At 37.0% G+C, this 22,751-nt stretch overlaps 1 protein-coding gene and 1 long non-coding RNA gene across 18 annotated transcripts in view; one reads left to right on the plus strand and one right to left on the minus strand.

The window, feature by feature from the left end:
- Window positions 1-211: 211 nt before the first annotated feature.
- LOC144640975 (uncharacterized) lies at window positions 212-5,075 on the plus strand. Of its 2 annotated transcripts, XR_013568471.1 has the most exons (3): window positions 212-635; window positions 970-1,095; window positions 3,436-5,075. It is a non-coding gene; the product is annotated as an uncharacterized LOC144640975 (long non-coding RNA). The 2 variants fall into 2 exon arrangements; XR_013568472.1 differs by lacking the exons at window positions 212-635; window positions 970-1,095 and adding an exon at window positions 1,574-2,515.
- A 10,787-nt stretch (window positions 5,076-15,862) lies between these two features.
- Window positions 15,863-22,751, minus strand: part of LOC144640976 (uncharacterized) — a 76,216-nt gene continuing 69,327 nt past the window's right edge. For 13 of the 16 annotated variants that reach the window (XM_078500032.1, XM_078500040.1, XM_078500033.1 and 10 more), the window contains 7 exons: window positions 22,405-22,467; window positions 21,915-21,977; window positions 19,828-19,872; window positions 19,536-19,673; window positions 19,386-19,448; window positions 18,000-18,056; window positions 15,863-17,371 (listed from right to left, as the gene is read on the minus strand). In XM_078500032.1, coding sequence (XP_078356158.1) covers window positions 17,145-17,371; window positions 18,000-18,056; window positions 19,386-19,448; window positions 19,536-19,673; window positions 19,828-19,872; window positions 21,915-21,977; window positions 22,405-22,467 — 656 coding nt within the window. In that variant the 3' untranslated portion in view covers window positions 15,863-17,144. The remainder of the gene's footprint in view (window positions 17,372-17,999; window positions 18,057-19,385; window positions 19,449-19,535; window positions 19,674-19,827; window positions 19,873-21,914; window positions 21,978-22,404; window positions 22,468-22,751) is intronic. The other 3 variants (XM_078500047.1, XM_078500039.1, XM_078500046.1) reach the window with 2 other exon arrangements.

Genomic DNA, 22,751 nt, shown 5'->3' on the forward strand with positions numbered 1-22,751 from the left:
GCCCCAGACTAATTTTTAGCGGAGCTCCTTAGCGGCCCGTAAGGGCCGCAGAGCGGAGCACCATACCCATAAAAAAAACACATGAAAAAAAAAAAAAAAACACATGAAATAAAATAGGAAACCTCTGCATCCGAGTTTTCATGGTCATCATGGCTAGCGGCATGCCTCGCGGGCGCGTACGGCGGCGTACAAACGTACTTACGGTGTTGCGCACATCCGGGATCTTGAAAGGTCTTGACAACTCGCGCAGTACTGGCGCGAAATAATTTTGCAGTGTGAGGAAAAAAAAGTGTGAGGTCTAAACAGCTAGTCTGAAAGTTAGAACTTGAGACAAACACATTTATTTTGGCTCCTTGTTATGCCGATGACTACAAACGAGAGCAGGGTAAACTTAACTTCGAGGAAACAGGGTTTAAGCGATTTGCGACGGGAAAGAGATCGCGAGAGATCCAGAAAACCCGGACAGAAAGCAGGCGAAAAAGTATAGCAAAGCGCCTGTCGAACCTGGTAGCAAAGTAGCGAAGAAAAGCGACTAAAATAGCAAGAGAGGTGCCGAGGAAACAGGCAAAGAAATAGCGGAGAACAAGGGAACGGAGATAAAACGAGCAGACGAGTGTACCTACTGCGGCCAACTGGTGAGTACAAAACTGCAGTGTTTCCGTCATTTAATATCTCTACGTTTTGTCTTAAGCTTACTTTATACGCAAAGTAAGCTTATATTGACGGCACATTTTACTTGCTTTCGCCACTAAGCATTTGCTTGTGACATGAACAATGTTGAAAAATACTATTCCTTAAAATTCAGTTTTACCAGGTTTTACTGATCAAATAGGAGGATTTGATTATGTAAACAAATAATTGTTGGGCCTTCGAGGAACGAATTCACAAAGAATATCACTTCAACACATCTCGAAGAAAATTAAGCTTACGATTTTTAAATGCTTGTGATATGATTATTTTGTTTTACAGTGCTGGAAGAGCAGCTGAGATGAGAATGAAAGTGATGTCAGTTTGCACGAAGCACCTGGAATTTCGTTAACTCCGAGTGAAATAGATCGATTCAGTGTATGCAGTTTATTGATATTCATGATGGAGGTAAAATTACTGTTCATTTAGTCAGAGTAAATAAACTTCAGCTTCATTACTTAGCTCTTTCGTTCCCAAATATATTAAATAATCCACTTGTCATGTAGTTCTGTTCACTATTGAGCGTTCATGTGGATTACATAACAATGTCAACAATTTTGAGATTTTGAGGTCTGTTTTGCTGGTTTCATTCAGAATGTCAACAGTAAATGTTATATTTGTCATAAAAAAATCACAATCTTGTTGTGGAATTTGGAAAATGCACACAACAAAGGTTAATGACTACTGGAAAACTGGAATCTTTGTGAGTAAATTCATGCCATTTTAGACACTGTATGCAGCTGTGCATGCAAACTTATTATTAATTAAATGTGTATCTTTAAAAATCTTAGTATTACTGTTAAGAAAAAAGCTTTTAAGATGTGGCAATGTTTTTCCTATGCATGTACATGTATATATAGGGGTAGAGGGGAGAGGGAGTATTTAAAGGTCAAACCTTTTAAAGAGGGAGTGTAAGGGTTTGCAGTGATGCTTTGAGTTTATTAAAATATCAGGACCTGAACAATCGATGGAATCGATAATCGATGGCAATCGATAACAATCGATGACAATCGATATCAATTAATCGATTGATATTGATAATCGATGAACAATCGATCGCTAAAGTTTTTGTGATTATCGATTGTCATCGATTATCAATTTCATCGATAATCGATGACAATCGATCAATTAACTAACATCGATTTTCATCGATTATCAATATCATCGATTACCAATTCAATCGATCATTTAACTGCCATCGTTTTTTATTTGACTAGTATTTGATAAATATGTTTACTTTAAAACACACGGTCTCTCTTGTATGTTATATTTTATTAGCAACAACAATGATAACCTTTCCAAAAAATGTCAATACAACGAGAAACTTACTTACTTAACAGTAATAAGGCAATAATTATTTAAAACAAACGTTTTGAGCTTAAGTCTTATTCGCCTCCATCAACGAAGCGTACGCTTTTCGGTCTGGTTTGCTTTCGAACCAACTCCTGGCAAAGTAAATAGAAATCGCAACTTACAGAATTCCTCGCTGTCTAAGTACAATGTAATTTTTCTAAAACTCTGTCTTGTAGTCCATAAACATTTTCTCGCTCGTCCGAAATATTTCAAATCAAACAGTAGCAGAGAGAACTCAAAAATACGTCGTCCGTACGTCGGAACGAAAACGAGACAACAGTGGGAGTCTGGTGATGAGTTTCGCCTGTCACGTCCGCCATTTTTGACTCGGTCACGAATAACGAAGTGTCTTTGGAATTCTAGCGCTAGCAAACAGTAGGAAACTCGAATGAAAAACAGAAACATTAAAGCTTATGATGTAAACTTCATCTCAATGGAAAGGAGCTTTATTATTTTTTTTTACAAAACAACATATGTAAGTATTTACTTCATGCTTCGGATTGATTGTGTGTTTAATGCCAATCGATGGCAATCGATGAAGTTCGCGACCACCAAAGTGTGATTATCGATTGATCATCGATTGGCCGATGCCAATCGATGCCAATCAACAGTAATTAATCGATTGTCATCGATTGATCGATTGATTTTCCGATCATCGATTTTCATCGATTGTTCAGGTCCTGAAATATTTACAGTAGACCCCTGCTAACTCGAAGTCTGAAGGGAAACGAAAATGAGTTCGAGTTAGCGGGGTTTTTCGAGTTAGCGGGGTTGATTGAATATTTTATTTGCCAAGTTAATAATTGATAGTTTACTGATTTTTAAGCACTTCAGTATACAGTACTGTGCAAATTGAACTTATCTTGCCAGAAACTCTAAAGCGACCACACATTCTTTTGTTAAGAGTGGAAAATGACTGTCAAATACATGATCTGTTCATTGCTATAATCAATGGGCAACCGTTGCGAGTTGCAAGTTCTGGAATTCGAGTTATCAGCGTAAAAAGTTTGACCCAAATTTTGTTCAAGGGAAACAAAATTTAGTTCGAGTTAGCGGGGTTTTCGAGTTATCCGAGTTCGAATTTAACCGAGTAAAAATGACTGAAAAGTGGGGTCAAATCCAAGGGAAATGGAAGTGAGTTTGAGTTAGCAAGGTTGTTCGAGTTATCCGAGTTCGAGTTACCGGTTTTTTTTTCTGTAGTTGACTTCGCAGTTATCAGTAAAAAAAATAGTCTGTGCTGATACATCTCTGTTAAATATATAAGGTATCCTTTCGCATCCAGTAGTTTTGCTTCACTTTATACAAGCTTGCGTTAAGTGTTTTGTTTTATAAATTATTGATTTTCATACCAATTAATCAATTTTAATTTAATCTGTGGCATTTGACTTTTTTCAGGGTTAACATGAATTTCAGAATTTGCAGAGCCACAGACACAAAAACAGAATGTGGACAAGGACATCAAAAGAAAACAGGAAGGATTAAGATTATCCAGCTTGATGTTTGGGTGTCTTCATGATGCCATTTTCAAGAGACTAGTAAATTACATGTAAATTGAAATCAAGAAAAGCTGCAAATGAGCAAAGTTTATATTTTAAATGTTAACGTATTTACAGTGTACTTCAGAAAACAACTTCTTGATTGACCTGTCTCTTTCACATCTTTTTAGATGTAACAAGGGCATTATGAAGTGATCTTTTTAAGAATAATTTATGCAGCCAAAACAGTAACAGCAGAAATGAATGGGAGTTTAAAATTGCTATTTTCAATGTTTTGGCTGGTAAGAAACCACATGTGACCAAGCTAAAATCTCTTTGGCCGGTTAACATGACCTGTAAGTGTCCAAATATTTTGAGCCCTCGACTACACAGGACTTACATGTAGTTGTCTAATTACTGTATATCATAAGATCTTTGGTTGACCTTGGGGGAGGTAGTGGAGGTAAAAAGCAATGTAATAATTTGAATTTGGATTGGTAATGCTGAAACTGGTGTAATTCTTAAGTATAGAGGTTAAAATCGTGATTGCAAGCAATATGCAATACCAATTTCATTCTTATGTGTTGTATGCTGCGTACAATTTATAAGAACAGCTATAATGTTAAAATTAGTGAAATATTCTAAAGCCAGATTAAATTTGCAGTATCCATTAGGTACCATGAAGCAACCAAATTGTGACTCATTTGCTTACTTTGTGAACTTCATGACGAATGGGCAACATGACTCCACAAAAATGTGTACAATAAAGCATACAAATTTTTAAAAGAGCAGTCAAAGTATTGATGCTTTTTTTCTTGCATAGTTTTATACACAAGCAAACATGATTCTATTTTTTCTGCGTAATCAAAGAACAAAACTGAGTTTGAGACTCACAAACAATATTCTATCTTCCCAGAATTTTTTTTTTTTTATTTCTGTAAGTGAAGTGAAACCCCTTAAGAGGAAGGGGACTCAAAAAGACATGTAAAAGTAAAAAAGGTGCTATCATCCTTTTTTTTTGGGGGGGGGGGGGGGCGAGGGGGGTGGGATGGGGTTACAGAATGTCCCTTCTTTGCTTCCAGTTAGTTTCACTCCGGTTTGCTTGTAGTTAGGTTCACCCCTGTTTGCTCGCAGTTAGCTTTATTCATCCGGTGTGCTTGGGATTAGCTTTCACTCTAGTTTGCTTGTGGTTAGCTTTCACTCCGGTTTGCTTGGCATTAGCTTATGGCAATATGCTGTAAACCCTTTGCTACATGTATGACCTCTGCCATTTCCATTCAAAATTAAAATATAGGCAAATAGTGAAAATAAAAACAAATGAATGAATGAAAAAAAGAAAATTAACCATATTCTTAATGTAGATGTATATTATTTCCTATATACTCTAAATGTTAAGTGCTTTGCTAATTTACCACGTGATATGCCTATCTACCCCAACATGCAGCCCTACTACCCCCTCCTTATCTTCGAAGGTTACATAATTACCCGTTTTGCAGCATAATTTCCCATCCAGACTTCTGGATCATAATGCTGTCGGTGGAATTAAAACGTTTTGATTGATTTTGTTTGTTCTCGGCTTATTTGGTGTTGCTGTATACGGTACTCCCATATAAGGGCTATACGGGTATGTGCTGCTCAACAGGGTGTGCCTTTTGCCTCTCTGACTCTGAAACAGGGTATACAAATCACTCTTTTGACTGTGGAACACTATCAAGTTTAGCTATGAAAATCCGCTCCTCTCATTGGTTTTTCTCCAAGCCACAGACAAAGTCAAGTGAGCGCTTTGTGATGTACGCTAGTGTTTTTATATCTATCTTCATATATTTTTCATTGTGGATATTGTCTGGAACAGGGTACCTATTTTGCACTGTTTGTCTGGAACAGGGTCGCAAATTGAGCCGTTTTTCTCTGGAACAGGTCCAGAGTCTCAGCGACTCAGTGGCACACCCCTTGAGTAAATTTTAGGGAGTACCTCTCCCCCCCCCCCCCCCCCGGGACACGGTAAAAAAAAGTAAGTAACAATATTAAAATTTATAAAAAAAAAAATAAAACGAATATTATATTCTTAGCCTTAAAATTGTACAATGGCTTGAATTCAGGTTTCAATAAAGTGCAAAATAATTAACTGGGGAGCTCCGCTTTTAGGCTTGCCTAAATCTATATATTATACCATTAAAAAGAACTCCATTTTCACTTATTCACTTGAACTGAGGAGAAAGCGACCAAAGAAGACTGCTGATAGTCACGCTATTTCTTCCATGAATGTTCATAACATTTTCTTGGCAACTTTATGTTTTTTTAAATACACGTTTTATACACCGCCATGTTGATCGAGTGGAATTTATGCTAATGAACTGAATGAAGAGTCATCTGGAAATAGTTGGCCCAGCACCGCTAATCGTTTACACTACCCATTTTATTCGAGGCGGGTTTGTTTTCAGGAACACTTATTTATCTACTTACTAACTAACTTACTTACTTACTTACTTACTCACTCACTCACTCACTCACTCACTCACTCACTCACTTGTGTGGGTTGACAAACCTATATTTATGGGGACTTCTGTCTACACACAGGCCTCACTTGTGGGGACAGTTAGAATTGTGGGGACATTTTGAGGTCCCCACAAAAAAAATTGGTCTTTGTCCCGAAAAAAATAAATATTTCTCCCAGCTGTTATTCGCAATTTAAAGTAACACCTTTGGGAATACAAGAGGTGTGTGGACTAAGTAGACATAACTCCCTTTTAGGCTTTTATTTCGATATTTCCAAGGTCCCCACAAGTCACTGGATGTTGATTTCAGTCAGGCACATTTGTGGGGACTCTCACACAGGTTGACTTTGCCAAAGTAGGTTTATGGGGACGTAGATGTATTATCACTAAAATTTTACCGAATTTTTTTCTCAGGAACATAAAAGCATTTCGACAGCTAGAAGTAACAAGTATTTGGTACTTTGGGAACGAAATCGTCATTATTTGTGAGAGTCCCCACAATACTAGTATGAAGTTTATCAGCAGGTCCCACAATGGTATCATGGAACAGCTCAGGGCTCTCGTAAAGTCTATAAAGAACATAAGCTCATTTTCATAGCAAGTACATGTATTTAGTACTTGGGAGAAATGAAATGAAATTCTCATTATTTCTGGCAGTCCCCACAAAAGGAGTGTAAACTTTTGCCATTATCCTTGTTTGAAGATGTCATAGGGGTAACTTGGACAATATCAAGGGTGGGCATCAAAGGGTAGCGCTGTAAAAAAAAAAACAAAAAAACAGACACATCTAGCATACAATTGGTAACTTTAATTCCATTCATCATAACACAAACAGGTTCAATTGTTCATGTCCAGCCGTCACCATCACTATCTGGTGGCTCAGGTTCGCAAAGCTTACATCCTCGAGCAGGACAACCGTGCCGTCTAAATTCCCCTAAAAAGAAATGGTCATTGTCGTACCACCTGTCCCTACTCCGTAACAGAGATTTTAACTTCTTTCTAAAGACATGGTAAGGCCACGATTCATCGATCACAAAAACTCTCAAATCTAAAAAAGTTGTAAATGCTCGATAAACCCATTCCCACTGTGCTAAATAATGCGAAAAATACAATACTCCGATAAAACTATGGATGTCGTAATAACCATCCTCCTGTCCATGATAATAACGACACTTACTACTATACCTTTTAATACATTTAAGGCAGCGATAATCTAATAAATCAAGTACGTCTTCTTCATCAATAAGTAAATAGTGACAGGTTTTAATGAAATGTGTAATATCTAATTCCGGTTTACATATTTTTTTTCTACCTACCAAAATAAGGAGGTGATCTTTACTGAGAACCTCCTCTGGAAAACTAAGAGGTTCAGACCACATGCTCCTCAAACCGGGATCCAAAAAGAATCTTATCAGTTCGGATATACTCGTCAACCGGGCCACTTCGTGGGAGGAAAGTGTGACCCGAGTAGACTGACCCAACTGAATTATCACTTCGCCATTCATGTTCCCAACGCGAAAAATATTTTAATCCTGTAACCAATAAAAATATTGCCCGCAAACCCTCCCACAGGAAAAAAAAAAAAAGTTGTTTCTTGTAATACGAGGGAGAATGGCGAAAACTTTAAAATAGATAATTCAGTCAGCTCAGTGCAGTAAGAAGGGCGAACTCCATAAACAAACTAAATACAGTCAAATACAAATAAGCAATATATTTACAGCAATTATAAAAGCAAAAATACGCGGACATTGTCCCACACTCGGATTTTATATTTTCGATCCTGAATATTGTTGTGATTCTTTAGAAAATCGGAGTTGTGGCCATCAAAAGAGCGTGCTTTCAAGTTGAAGTTTTCGTAATATTCAAATAAACACTTGCAGCCATGAATGGGATCGGTAGGGTAATGACTGCATCGAGTTGTCAGTTGATAACAAACTGCGGTAAAACGGCACCTTGAATTGGTTGCCACTGCTTTGTATCAAATTAAGCTGTAAATATATTACTTGATTTGTGACCAAAACGGTCGCTTTCCTTTTTTCTTCATTAATGGTTCCACTAAAAGAACTAAGATAAACCCTCTTCTCTGGGCGCTATCAAGCTCGATTTCCCAAATTATGCGGTGGCAACTTAATGTATATACGGAGAAAATAAAAATTTTAAACCTCTCTTCAAGTCGCGACCAAGTTTCCCTTAACAGAAGAAGTTCTTACTTCTGCTCTACGCCGTGGTAAAAGTTCCTGAGAAAGGCTTTTTAATTTCCGGGTCCGAGTTAAAATTTGCAAAAACAGATTCCGAATTCATCAAGATTTGTCAACTTGGCGCGCTTACAAGAATGAAGGGTTTGCTTAAAGATCAAGTAGAATGGAACACCGTTTATATGAGAACCGACCAGCTGAAGTCTAATTATAATAATCTTTTTAAAACCAACTACACTAGCACACAGTGCTGTAAATTGATTGCCAGTAATCAAACACCCCCTCTAAGTGTAATAATAACACTAAATTTACACCAACCATAATTGCAAGAAAAATAAACGCAAAATGTACGCTAAATTTAATTACTTAACTCACCGTAAATGTAATTGAATTTAACGCTATGTGTAATTATCATATCAACCATAAATAAAATATGTGTTGCGTTAACCCTAAAGGTAATAATACTTTACTAAGATCGCCCATAGATCACTGTAGCTTGCCTCGAGACTACCAAAAATCACTCGGAGCCTCAGCGAGCCTTATAAAAGCTCACTGAGGTACTGCAAAGTAACGAAGACTAACGGAGAGTTTCTGATGAATGAAGATCGCCAATGTACTGCGAGATTATCGAAGGCAAATCGAGTATGTCCAAAGATTTACAAACATAATTTTCAAGATAGATTGCGAAGGATTGCACAAAGTCAACCCTAAAAATCTTTCTGGATGCGTCCAAGAGCGAGAGTAGCATGGCAATACCAGAGAAAATACGGCTAGTAAAAACAATGGCTTGCAGTAAATTACAGGAAAACCGTTGATTACTCGATGGTATTTAACCCAACCGTCCTATCCTGCGCTGCGATCTTATTTCCGATGAAATTTAGCATGTGAATTGAAACTCAGTCGTGTGCTTTGGAAATGCGCAAATCTGATTGGTTCTCCCACTGTTTTCTATTTCGCTGATAGAACGCAATTACACGCGTGTTGCTCTTTGAAGGGGCATTTTGTTCATGGTTATTGGCTTAAGTACATAAAATTGTGAGTTTTTGAACAGTACCCTTAAGAGTTTCTACTAAAACAATTGGACTACTCGCCCTCCTCGGCTGCAACTCGTTGCCAGAATATTTGCTCATAGAAAACTCGGGCTCGTAGTCTAATTGATAACATGGGATATTCCACTTGTAACTTGTCTTTTCCTGATATTCACACTCGCCTGTAGAAAAGCATTGCATAACTAGTATGTCCTATGGGCAATCTGTTTCAAAAATTATGTTTGTAAATCTTTGGTGAGTGACAACACAACACGTATTTTATTTACGGTTGATAAGGTTATTAAACTTAGCGTTTATTTTAATTAAATTTACGGTGGGGTAAGTTATTACGTATAGCCTTGATGTTTGTTACATTTGCTGTTAGTAGTAGATTTAGCGTTAATTTTTCTTACACTTATGGTTGGTAATACATTTGGCAGTAATACCTTTGTCCACAATTTGTGGCAAAGAAATGTTTGGAGCTACTTTTTTATAAAATTTTAGAAATGACTGAAATTTCCGTATGGACAAAAACTTAACAAAGAAATGAGCTTACAGACACAAAATCTGCAGATGGCTACTCCGTCATACAACAAGGTCTGCAAACAGCTACTTTGTCATAAAATATGCTGGTTTGTTTTAGAAAGAAGAAAGTACCTTTGAGCCTCCTTTAAAATTATAAGTACCTAACAAACAGTCAACGGGTTAGAGCTAATGTTACCTGATAATGACAAACAAACATGATGAAAAAGATACCTAATAACTATCACCTTAAACGAAAAATACCAAAATTACAGTCAGGAGTTGACATTAATACTCTTTATAAATTCTGAAGCTGACTTATTTGAGCGTAGAAAACGCTCATAATGTGCTCAAGACGTTTCGACCGAGAATCTTCGGTCTTCTTCGGTTGTTATCATGGCATAAAACGGCTTTTTAACGGTTTCGCATTGTACACGCGCGCGAGTGACTAATACAAATACACGCGAACGCTGCGCGAGACTATGAACATTATGTAAGTGACTTATATACATCAGGGATGTCTATGTGTTCATTTCCCGCATTCTGGTCCCTCCGCGAATGTCACGCTTCTAGGAAAAGCCTCTTGTGGTAATCGACTGACTTGTCCAACACCGCTGCATGATTGAAATCCATATCATGGCCAAACGTGTTCGCGTGTTGCGCGATCTTAGAGTTTTTGTCGCAAACATCAAAGAGCAGTCCGTGTTTGCGACAAAAACTCTAAGATCGCGCAACACGCGAACACGTTTGGCCATGATATGGATTTCAATCATGCAGCGGTGTTGGACAAGTCAGTCGATTACCACAAGAGGCTTTTCCTGGAAGCGTGGCATTCGCAGAGGGACCAGAATGCGGGAAATGAACACATAGACATCCCTGATGTATATAAGTCACTTACATAATGTTCATAGTCTCGCGCAGCGTTCGCGTGTATTTGTATTAGTCACTCGCGCGCGCGTACAATGTGAAACCGTTAAAAAGCCGTTTTATGCCATGATAACAACCGAAGAAGACCGAAGATTCTCGGTCGAAACGTCTTGAGCACATTATGAGCGTTGTTTACGCTCAAATAAGTCAGCGTCAGAATTTATAAAGAGTATTAACTATCACCTTACACAGCATGAAATCTTAAATTTACGATCCCGTAAAGATGCCGTCTAGAAAGCGTTAAGATCCTCTTTACGAATCTATACGAACCTCTTTACACTTTCGTAAAGAACGTCTATACGCATTGAAAACCATAGTGCGTAAAGAGTGCGTAGTGAGACTCGAAACGTATCTTTACGCGTGTTGTAAAAAATCGTAAAGAGATTGTTTACGAAATTTTACGGCTACTGTAACGCGATCAAAAGTCGATCTTTACGCATTGTTAAACTTTCGTAAATGAGCAGTATTTAAAATCTTTCTGTATTCTTCGGCAATATTTCCTTTTTGGTAACCCGACTTTTATAAATGTAGGTTTCTGACAACATCTACATAACGCGCAACGCGCGCAACGTAAAAAGCCTATTCAGGACGTTTACGATATTTTACGCTTCCGTAAACTGCGATATAATTTACGTACATGTATATATGACTTCCAAGTACTGACCCAGCCCCAACAAGAACAGGAATACATGTTTAATACCTTGCAATTAATTTTATTGTCAAAACTCAAACAAATCATACATGTCTGTTATTTCAAGAATGAACATTTAGCAGGTCATGTAGGAATGATTTTTTACTTTGCAATGCACGTGGTTTCATTTTTTTAACTTATCACTGATTATAAATAACAGTGAATTTATACTAAAATACTTGGAAACAATAACAGGTTTTTTAAAACTTGACTGTCCAGCAAAGTTTGCATTCTTTGTTTCCACTGTTCAAGGTTGTTTGGCTTTAGTGCCTACATGTATGTGACAGAAAATAATTATTGTTACAGTACTGTAAAATATTTCTTATTAGCAATTATACAATGTACATTTCCTTTGGCAATAATACATTTCCTTAGAGATGTGTCCACTTATTTAAAGCTTTGTACAGGTAATTCATTTCACTGAATTTTCAGCATTGCATGCTTAAGAGAAACTAAGTTAAAAGCACAAACAATATTTTTTTGGTGAAATTCCTAATCATGTCCACAGTAGTGTCTACTCTGTTGTGATGTTCCTTACAGGCCCAAAGTGGGCCAGCAGTTGCAGGCCTCTGACTCACCATCAACATCTCATGGTTTTGTCATTGCCCTTGCATATGGCATAAGAGTGTTCCCATGGGGATGCTAAAGTTAAGCGTTTGCTTTTGTAAGACTGGCCCTCTCCCATGGTAGCTGCATGGTAACATGTCACATAATTTTGTAGTCTGTCTTACCCATAATGAAGATCACTCATGGAGAGTAAAAATTCTGTGAGTCAAATGAGTCAATGATTATGAGTCGAATGTTAAATTTGAAAATAGTGTTGCCCTTACTAATAAATGAAAGCTAACTGCAAGCAAACTAGAGTGGAACTAGCTGCAAGCAGACCTGAATAAAACTATTGGCAAGTAAACCAGAGCGGAACTATCTACATGTACAAGCAAACTTAAGTGCAACTAACCGCAATCAAATCGGGGTTGCAGAACTAACCATAAGCAAAGTACACGTACAGTGCTTCTAAGCTAACTTGTATAAAGGGAAACTATGGTTTAATAGACAATTACCCACTTTGTGTAAAATTCACCTTGACTCACGACTCATAGAAACTTTACTCTCCATGACGAGTGGTCTTCATTATGGGAGAGACACCTACCATTGGGAGAGGGCCAGTCTTACAAAAAGCAAAAGTTTAACTTCAGCACACCCATGGAAACATTCTAATGCCATGCAAGGGCAATGACAAAACCATGAGATGTGATAGTGAGACCTCCCACTCATGTAGTCCATGAAGATACAGTAGTCTCACAATAGCAACTATAGCTGCAGTGTCTTTCTTTTGGTGTCATCATGTCTTTCAATTATGTACATGTTGTATTGTATGCAGAGTGATGCCTTTCCAATTTCTATTAATAAAATGGAATAAAAATAACAATTCAGTCACAGTGTCAGATTAGATGTATGTGAGACAATTATTAACATCAACTCTATTGCTATATTATAAGAACTTTCCCCATTCATTTAAGGGACTAGGGTATGTCATGGGGGTTTTGCAGAATTTTGGTCTAAACTGTTCTGAAATTAGTGGTAGGCAACTTTACCCATGAAAACATTGTCTTTGAACATTTAACGAAAGATGTAACCTTAATTTGGGGATAGAAATCAAACTTCGGCTATAAATAGTATTTTTTTTTTAAGGCTAACGTTTGCAGTGCCATCAAAATTATGAAAACTGTATTGTGAAGCAAAATCTTATTGCACTGCTGTACATACAGTGTATACTGTAAGTTGTATTACTAGAAGTTTGCTTAATTACCTTTAGCAGTTTCACCGTTATCTGTTTTGTTTAGACACGCTCCACATAAAATATAACACCGAAATTCTTGTAAGGGTGGCTGACAGGGGTCCTTTAAGATTTTAGTGTGTAACAAAAAGTTTTAATCAGAAACTGGACTTGCATGACACATGTGTAAAGTGTGAAATAAGAAAACGGCAATTTCCATATTGCAAAAACAATGCACTCTGGGAGAGTAAGAGTCAGAATTGAAGTGAATTTTTTATTATTCACAAATCAGTCAATTTATCACTCTCGATCTCACTGAACTTTTTGATTTTTTACTTAACCTTTTCTTGTTTCATTACTTAGATCAATCTTTTTTGTGTGGGTACATGTAAATTTGTCTAACCTCAAAAAGGGCAAAAATGTTTCTGATGATTATCAATAGTAACCGAAATCAATCAGTGACTCAGGCTTTACAGGGATATAAAGTAATTGTAGCTAAGATTCGATTCACTATTGGTGGGTATTAGCAAAGGAAAGGTCATGGCTTGTTTTCTGCACAGCCCCAGACATTAATTATACACACAATTTTCTGACTGACTCATTCTTTTCAGGGTAAAGGTCTCCACAAGGACAAGATGCAGGGACATGTTGCAATTACAAGTACATGTACATGTAGCAGTGACAAATTCATGTGTTGTTTACACTGAGGGGACATGTAGTGAGGACATGGAGCAGAAAAAATTAAATCAAAATGTGTACACACACAAATAACTGTAGTGGGGACATACTCAGGGACATGTGGTAGTGACACATCCCTTTGTGTGTGTGTTGATAATTTTTGGCATGTGCAACAGGAATTCCTGCAACAGTTTGTCCCTGCGACATGTTGCACGAAGTTCAATGAGTTGAATTCCGTTCAACATGTCACAGGGACAAAACAGCTTCAAAGATCGTGTTGCACAAGCCAAATATGTAATCAGCGATTACATATTTGTTGTTGCTACATGTCCCACTCCACTTCCCCTCAGTGTAAACAACACATGATTTTGTCGTTTCTACATGTTGCTGCGATGTGTCCCTGCGACATGTCCCCATGTGTGGAAACCTTACAAACAATGTATTCTTATCTACCCAACTCCCAGCTTTAATCTGTATTCCTTCCTTATTATTTTCTTTTAGCAATCAAAAGCAATTGAAATCACAATAATTTTGTTTCTTTGAACATTGATTTCCATTGATTGTGGTCAACTATCTGTTTATCAATTGACTATGCCGGGTGTTTGATGATCAAGCAAGATTTCAAAAGAATTCAGTTTGATTAATGTGTAAATGGGTGAATTACATGTATGAGTGAATGTTTGCAATAATTTGTTTGTCATACATGTAAACTTCTGGGGATTCGAACATGATAAGTAAAAATTATTGTTCAGCTCTAACGTGTAAAGAAATAGAAAGAAGACATAAAAAGAGAAGACATAAAAAGAGAATGCCTACTCACCTAAACATACTTTGTTTTGAATTGTTCCTCACTGTTTTTGAGGCGAGCAATTCTTGTCGACTCGAAGTCATGGAATTACCTGAGGAATAGAACGATCTACGCGTCCACCACACATTCCATCACAACCTTTTTCTTGTCCGAAGGCTTGTATTGTATGTTAGGACAAGGTTTCGATAAACTAAGCTCAACAACGACAGGAGAGAAGACTTCGCAATGGACGGTTGAATTGTCACTTTCAAAATGGACGCCAATTTCAAGCACACACGTAAACCCGCTGACCGTTAATAGCGACGTATAACAGAGCCCAGTCCACCTCTGAGGGACAGACTGAAAATCGCTCGGCGGGCGGCGGCTCGCAAACCGAGAATGTGTTCGAGCTTCGCGTTAACAATTAGATCGATTTTTGTAATAGTGTCTATAAATTGAACAAAGCATTGTTTTATTTAAAAGATAAGATTTGTTTTCACTTGCAAACAAGCGAAAAAATTTAGATTCCGGGAGGTGGATCGGTTTTTAGGATACACCGCGGCCGGAGGCTAGGCCAGTGGAAGAAACCTTGACAGTCTAATCTTAAAGTTGGAAAAGCTAACTGTGCGTACAGAAAATCGAATAGCCTTAAAGAAATAGTAAGGTTCTTAAAGAAAAAAAAAGGCGCGTAAAGATTGACTCTGCGTAAAGAAAGTTAAAGGTCCGTAAAGAACGGTGCGCAAAGAAGCGTAAACAGTTTTAACAACGAAACTGATCATAGTAGTTTTAATTCTACTCTGATCGATGATTTATCACTTCTTTTAGCATTTCTCTTATTAGAAAGTGGTGAATTATATCCAAGGCGCGTAAGAACTGTTTTCAGTGCGTAAAGAAAGTTAAAGGTCCGTAAAGAACGGTACGTAAAGAATCGTAAAGAATGTTAAAGACGCGTAAAGTCTTAACAGTGAAGCTGATCAAAATAACTGTAATTCTACTTAAAACGGATGATTTTTCACTTATTTCGGTATTTCTTTTCATAGAAAGTAGTGAATTAGCTTGAATTATAACCATCTAGATCTTCATCCTTTACGAACATGTAATATCCTTTACGCAGTCTTTACGCGTTCTCTGCCGTTTACGCATCTTTACGGAACGCGAACTTGTCCGTAAAGAAAAGGCCATATATTTACGAATATTTACGCAAGCGGTAAAAATACGTAAATTCTTGTTTTCATGCTGTGTTATTGTTACTTATTTTCGCAGAAACTTAATTTCGCGAAAATGGAACGGGCATATTTCGTAGGACTTAAGTTTCGTGGTTTGGCCAAAAGAAACGCTAAATGGAACTGAAAATTGTCAAAATACGGAAAATTGACAAAATTTCCATACAGTGCAATATTCCCAGTGACACTGAACACCATAGAACAAACCGAAAATGAGAAAAAAATGACATGCTCTTTGGTAACAAAGCAGAGTTGTGCAAGAGTAAATGACACCGTCTATTTGTGCTTACAGCTGATAGGAATCGTTACTTTCTTCAAATGGATAATTCACCCATTACTAATCATGTGGTAAATTGATGTTAACGTTGACTAAAGAATTATATAGCACGGTATTTAACTTTGCGTGCTTAATTTTCGTGGCAACTTTCTTCGAGGGTCTTTTTTATAAAAAAAAATCGTGAATATTGCAAAAGGTTAGTCCCGCGAAAATAGGTAACAGTTAGGTAGGGTGCTTATGCGATGACGACGGGGAGTTAACAGACACAAAATCTGCAGACGGCTACTCCGTCATACAACAAGCGAAGGTCTGCAAACAGCTAATTCGTCATAAAATATACTGGTTTGCTTTGGAAGGAAAAACGAGCCTCATTTAATAAAACTTATATGCACCTAACAAGCAGTTAAGGGGTCAATAGCTAATTTTACCTGATAATGACAAACAGGTGGATGATAATTACCTAAATTATTGGGGAGCTTAATCGATACAGACGGCGACGGCGAGGACAATGCCTGGTTGAAAACAAGTTTGTACTGTTCTAATGAATGTGGCAATTGTTAAGCTGTATTAAGTGTATCTATCGCTTCAAGGTGTCTCAACAGAGTATGGCAAAGAAAACTACCAAGATTTTTTATGCATGTGCAGAGCTATTGAACTCGTAACCGTCGCCATCGTGGTTTGCTTAAGCTTCCTAATGTTGTAACAGCCCCACAATCAGCAGACAGCTACTCCATCATACATTATGTCAAGGCTTGTTGACAAGTTCTAATTTGGTAAATGTTTTCTTTTCAATAAAGTTTACTTCTTCCAATTATCCGCTGTAAACCACGGAACAAATAACAAGGCACATTTGTCAACTTTTTTGCCAATTGAAATAAAACTTCATCAAATTAAGTTTGTACCACCATACAAATTGCAGACAGCTACTCTATCATACAAGATGCGAAGGCTTTTCGTAAATTTGGTAAAGTTTTACAAAGCTTTCCCTAGCAAAAAGGTCTGTATCTTAAAAGCTGCTGTAGTATCATGTTAAGATACATTCATTTGTTTTCTAGACTTCTGAATATTAAAATGTACAAAGTACTTCACTGCTTTCCAATGTCTGTCCTTTAAAGCCTTTGGATATTTCTTGATCGCTTCCTCGCATTGTTTTTTACCAGGGACTTTTCCTGTTCTGAAACAGTTTCCAAGCACATCATTAACAGCTGCTCTTTCATCCTTTGTCCAGGTTCTGCGGTTTGTGTAATTTCTTCGTTCTAGGAAACAAGTTACAAACTACTCTGAGTATTGCCTCTTGTAACTCTAAAAAGATTTTAATGATAAGGAACATTTACTTTTCTTTACTTGTAAAAAAGTAATGATTTCTAAAATATAAATTCAAACATCTTTATGCGACCACCTCTCGTATGCACCTTGGCTTGTTGACATTAATTAGAAAAAAATCTATCGTCGCTTTTGGAAAATATTCGCCTGTTTTTTCAAAAATTAATTCTTCTAATTTTCTTGGAAAGCGCTAATATCTCGTGATCTTTCATTTTGTTCGCCCTAAAGTTTAAAGCTTGAAAAAATTTGCACATTTGTTATTTCAATTACCAAAAATCAGAAAAATCAGTTTATGTTTCGATTTAGAAAAGATCACCTCCGTTCCCAAAAATAGCTGCAGGCCACCTTACGTAGTTTCCCATTTTTTGTTATATTTTGAGCACTACTGTTATGTAAAAATTGATGAAATTTTATCTAACTTTTAACTTAGAACAGTATCCCCAATTGTTTTTATAGCGGCTACTGCTCCTCCTCCTCCTCCTCCTCCTCCTCCTCCTCCAAGGTCAGTTTTTACACTTGAGGCCTCTACAATTTAAAAAAAAATGGAACCCATCCACTTACTTGAAGCTTTACGTCCCGATGTTTTTTGTTTCTTGATTTTCGTACATTCCGGTGACCCTGTAAGAAGAACAGCTGAATTAAATATTCATTCTAAATATGAATAACAAATCCAACTGCCGGCTGTTTCAGTGTTAAGTTTTGCAAATCGAACAAGGCACAGGACACATTCTGAACAACAATATCAGTTATTTTTTACAGGACTGGCTAAAGTGAAATTTTGATATAAACTTTTCCTGAAACAAATTCCTTCACTTGTCAAGTTGTTGGTCTTGAAGGTGAAGAAATCAGTAAACAGCTCGAAGGGGTTAAGTTTTTTCCCAGAGAATTCAAATCTGCCGAGCAATAGGCACTTTGCAGCTAGGCCATCACGTGACCTACTTTTCATAAAATTTATCGACTATAACTTTAACCCTTTTACCCCCTAAGGTGAAAGGTCTTTTTTGGTAAATTTCAAAATATAAACTGGATATCCATATAAGATACACCATTTCAAAGGTGTTGATCAGTTTATTTCAAAAAAAACACTTTAACAAATACATGTAAAACGGAAGCTATGTTTTTGAAAGAAATGGGTTAAAAGGTTAAAAAGAAAAAGATTTTAAAAATTGTTTTTCTCCGTATAGGTATACCACTAAACTATATCTTATTGTGTAGCTCTCAGTGTAGTAGTTAATTTCAGTTATATTGCATGTCACATATGCATCAGCCCAAAAAAATTGAAAAGTTATAGGGGTGGTCAAACATGTCACAAGTAGGGGGGAGGTACAATTATTTTTGTTCAAAATGCACACCTCTAGGAGACAAGTTGTGTGCCAAAAATTAAAATTAATTGGTCCAATATTGACCAAGTAATGACATTATCTGCCATATGGCACTCTTAGGTGATTTCTGTAGAATGTGAAACTACTCAAATGTTTAAAGCTGTAGCTGTACTGTAAATGCTGCAATGTTTTCCTTTGCCATCCATACTGGTTTTGGTGGTAAAAAAACAGCCACAAAATCTGCATAAGTCTGATGTGAACGCTTCTCTTCCCTATTTTTTTGACATGAGTGGGGTTTCTTTGGTGTTTTCTGATCCACTTAATAGATGAAAACAGACTTTCACTTTGAACAGAACACCCATTTCATTTTGCATGCAAGATTGAACCAAGAACTACGAGTGGAAATAATCAATTCTTCTTCCGTAGGATACTTTATCATCAAGGATGTCAATTTTAAAATAACGATGGAAGCTGTCAAGAGATTTTTGAGAATTCAGCGACATTATTTGGCCGTCTGGTGAAACACATTTGTTGTTTGGAAACAGTCATTTTCCCTTTTCAATAAATCAAATAGATACAGTAGTTATATGTGTTTCATTTTAGAAATGAGAATACATGTACATACCTTTCAAAAGTGTACCCGCTATTCTTTTTCTTTTGGTTGTTCCTTTTTTTCGGCTTACTGAGCCTGGAATAACAATGACAAATTCAAAATAAAAAGATCAAGTAAAATCAGGGTAGAAAATGTATATTATAAGCTACAACGAGATCTCACCTCGACTTTTCTTTTTATTGCTATCCACTTCTCTATCATCCATGTCAACAACATCATCCTTATCCACGCTTGAATCTTCATCATCAACATTGTCGCTGCTGTCGTCACCACCACCACCATCATGTTTGATACCTGACTCTAAAAATCAAAAAATAATAAAATTTTCTTCTCTTAAATGTCCTGTCCCAGTCAAAATACAGTGTACAATCCCAGAGAATCATCTGTTTCAAACTGGTCTGAAGAAAGCGATTGTGATATTAATGTGTTACAGTTCAAAACGTGGAAGGCTCACCTGCAGGAATATGAGCTGTTCGTTTCTTTTTGTTCACTTGGAAGCCTGTGTACATGATATATAAAGCCTTAGTTCAATGAAATACCGAAAATGGACAGCTTTATTACTAAAAAAACTAAATGACAGGTTTTTCCTTGCTGCATAGCTAGCGAGAGAGATTAAGCACTTAATGGCTGGCCCGAGGGGAACAGTGAGTTTTATTTCCCCGAGCCTCTCAATGGGGAACATCGAGGATCGAGGGGAAACAAAACTCACTGTTTCCCAAGGGGCCAATCATTAAGTTTTTTGTTATACCCCCAACTTTAAATAAAGCAAACTGCACCAGTGTAATACGTTGCAGTTTAATGAGGAGCCAAAACAGAGAAAAAAATTCCTGCAGACAAGTTGGACTTAAAAATTTCCTGCAGAAATAATTATTACCCCCCTTCCTGTAACTTCTTATGGTGGTGGTATGAAGATGGTATGAAGCCAAACATAGGTTAAGTCTGCATACGAGCTTCGTGCCCCTTCAGGCCAGAGCTTATCCCAGTTTCTGTATCATGAAGAAACTAGAAGTATTTCTACACCCCCCCCCCCCCCTGGATGGGATGCTAGTCTATTACAGGGTTACCCCCAGCAGTAAATACACCGGTACCCATTTATACACCTGGGTGAAGCTAAACATGGCATGGACATATCAATAGTATACAAAGACATAATTGCAAAAATACTCTATTAAATTACAGACAATCAACAAAACGATGTTGTAACAAAAGCACTGTGAACGAGGATATCAATACACACAATTCCTCGTTCTAAAAACACCAATTTAAAATTAAAGGAAGTATAAAGCCAAACGTAGCATGGCCATTTCCCATATGTACAATTACATCATTACAAAAAAACTCAAGATCGTCAACTGACAAAACGTCGTCAAAACGGCGAGGAATGCCATGTGCACGCAAACGATGACATGAAGTGTATCCCTAGTTCTATAAACACCGAAGTAGCTAACACAACTCCACTTGTTGGATCATGAATAAAATTATCGACTTGACAAATCAAACGATTCATACTATCTCTTTTTCGAATGAAATCTAGTTGACAATATTGGACAACCCTCGATCATCATCATCGATCCTTTTCCTGCTATTGGACGCATAAGGCCTCACAACCCTCGATGGCAATACCATATTATATTGAAGGGTAGTGGTGAGAAAATAATTACATTCTGTATTGGGTGGAGTCAGGAATACCGAACACGTAATAACATTTTCAGCTTTGTCGCTAGTTACATGAATTTTGACTTTAAGCCGCAGATTTGTTCAAAGAAACTGAAAGAAAATTCATATAGTTTATCTAAGCGAGGTTTTCCAAAGTCCTCAGTAATGACAAAACAGAAAAGCTCAACCAAAATGAGCTTTATTCAAACTAAAATCGTCCTGAAAACATGCCAAGCACGTGCTGTGAATTGTTAAATGACTGTTTTGAAGTAATTCCAAACAGTAACCTGCTTTTCTTCATCTTTATTAAGCTCCCTTTTACATTGTACAGTAAAAGATGCTCGAACTGTGGAAACGGCAAGAGATTAAGATTACTGCCATTTTTTTTGCAGAAACGTTATTATTTTCGATGCGTATTTGAGCGGACACCAATTCAGTACAACGATGTCAATTTCAATCTTACAACTAATCTCAAGCCTGAAAAGTGAGACAGAAATACATACACCTTATTCGATGGTTTAATATATAATACGCGCGGATATTTTGCGAGTTGCGTAGTATTTCAATACTTTCAATAGCATCTCTGCCATGGAAAATAATATGAGCAATGAGCAAAATGTCCGCGCGTATTATATGTTAAACCATCGAATAAGGGATTTATTATTCCACTAATTTTTCCACTTTGTTTGGGCCAGTATTCCGCAAGTTTGTTCGCCCGTCTTTTTGCCCTGTTTTACTGTGTAATAACGTGGCATATTTTGCGCGTTCTTTTGCCCTTATATGGTAAAATGGCACAATAGTGGAATAATAACATGAAATATTGACAGTTCACGCATAAGCAAAACTATAAGAAGATTGTGATGCAAATAAGAATACACTAAATACCATCAGGAGGTGTCCCTGCTGTCCTTTTCCCTTTCTTTGTTCCTTTTCTTTGGCTCAGTGAGCCTGCAAAATAATGAAGAATTTTGACTTTGCACCATTTTTCTTGCCTTGCATAGATCTAGTGTCGATCTTTGTTTTTTGAGTCCATTGTAATAAGCAGCCAGCTTTAGTTAGGAACACTAACTTTCAATAGCATTTCTGCCATGGAAAATAATATGAGCAATGAGCAAAATATCCGCGCGTATTATATGTTAAACCATCGAATAAGGGATTTATTACTCCACTAATTTTTCCACTTTGTTTGGGCCAGTATTCCGCAAGTTTGTCCGCCCGTATTTTTGCCGTTTTACTGTGTAATAACGTGGCATATTTTGCGCGTTCTTATAAGGCAAAATGGCGCAATAGTGGAATAATAACATGAAATATTGACAGTTCACGCATAAGCAAAACTATAAGAAGATTGTGATGCAAATAAGAATACACTAAATACCATCAGGAGGTGTCCCTGCTGTCCTTTTCCCTTTCTTTGTTCCTTTTCTTTGGCTCAGTGAGCCTGCAAAATAATGAAGAATTTTGACTTTGCACCATTTTTCTTGCCTTGCATAGTTCTAGTGTTGATCTTTGTTTTTTGAGTCCATTGTAATAAGCAGCCAGCTTTAGTTAGTAACACTAACTTTCAATAGCATTTCTGCCATGGAAACAAAGAGTCTGGCTCTTGTAATTGCTTGAATTTCAATGCAATGGGGACTTGCTATTTAATAAACTTCGCAGCCTCCCACAGAGCGTATGCTCTTTTATATGTGTCATGGGGGAAGATTTATTATTTCAAACTCGCAT

This window comes from Oculina patagonica, unplaced genomic scaffold, assembly GCF_052425735.1.
Source record: "Oculina patagonica isolate OP01 unplaced genomic scaffold, crgOcupat unplaced6, whole genome shotgun sequence".
Classification (NCBI taxonomy): Eukaryota; Metazoa; Cnidaria; class Anthozoa; order Scleractinia; family Oculinidae; genus Oculina; species Oculina patagonica.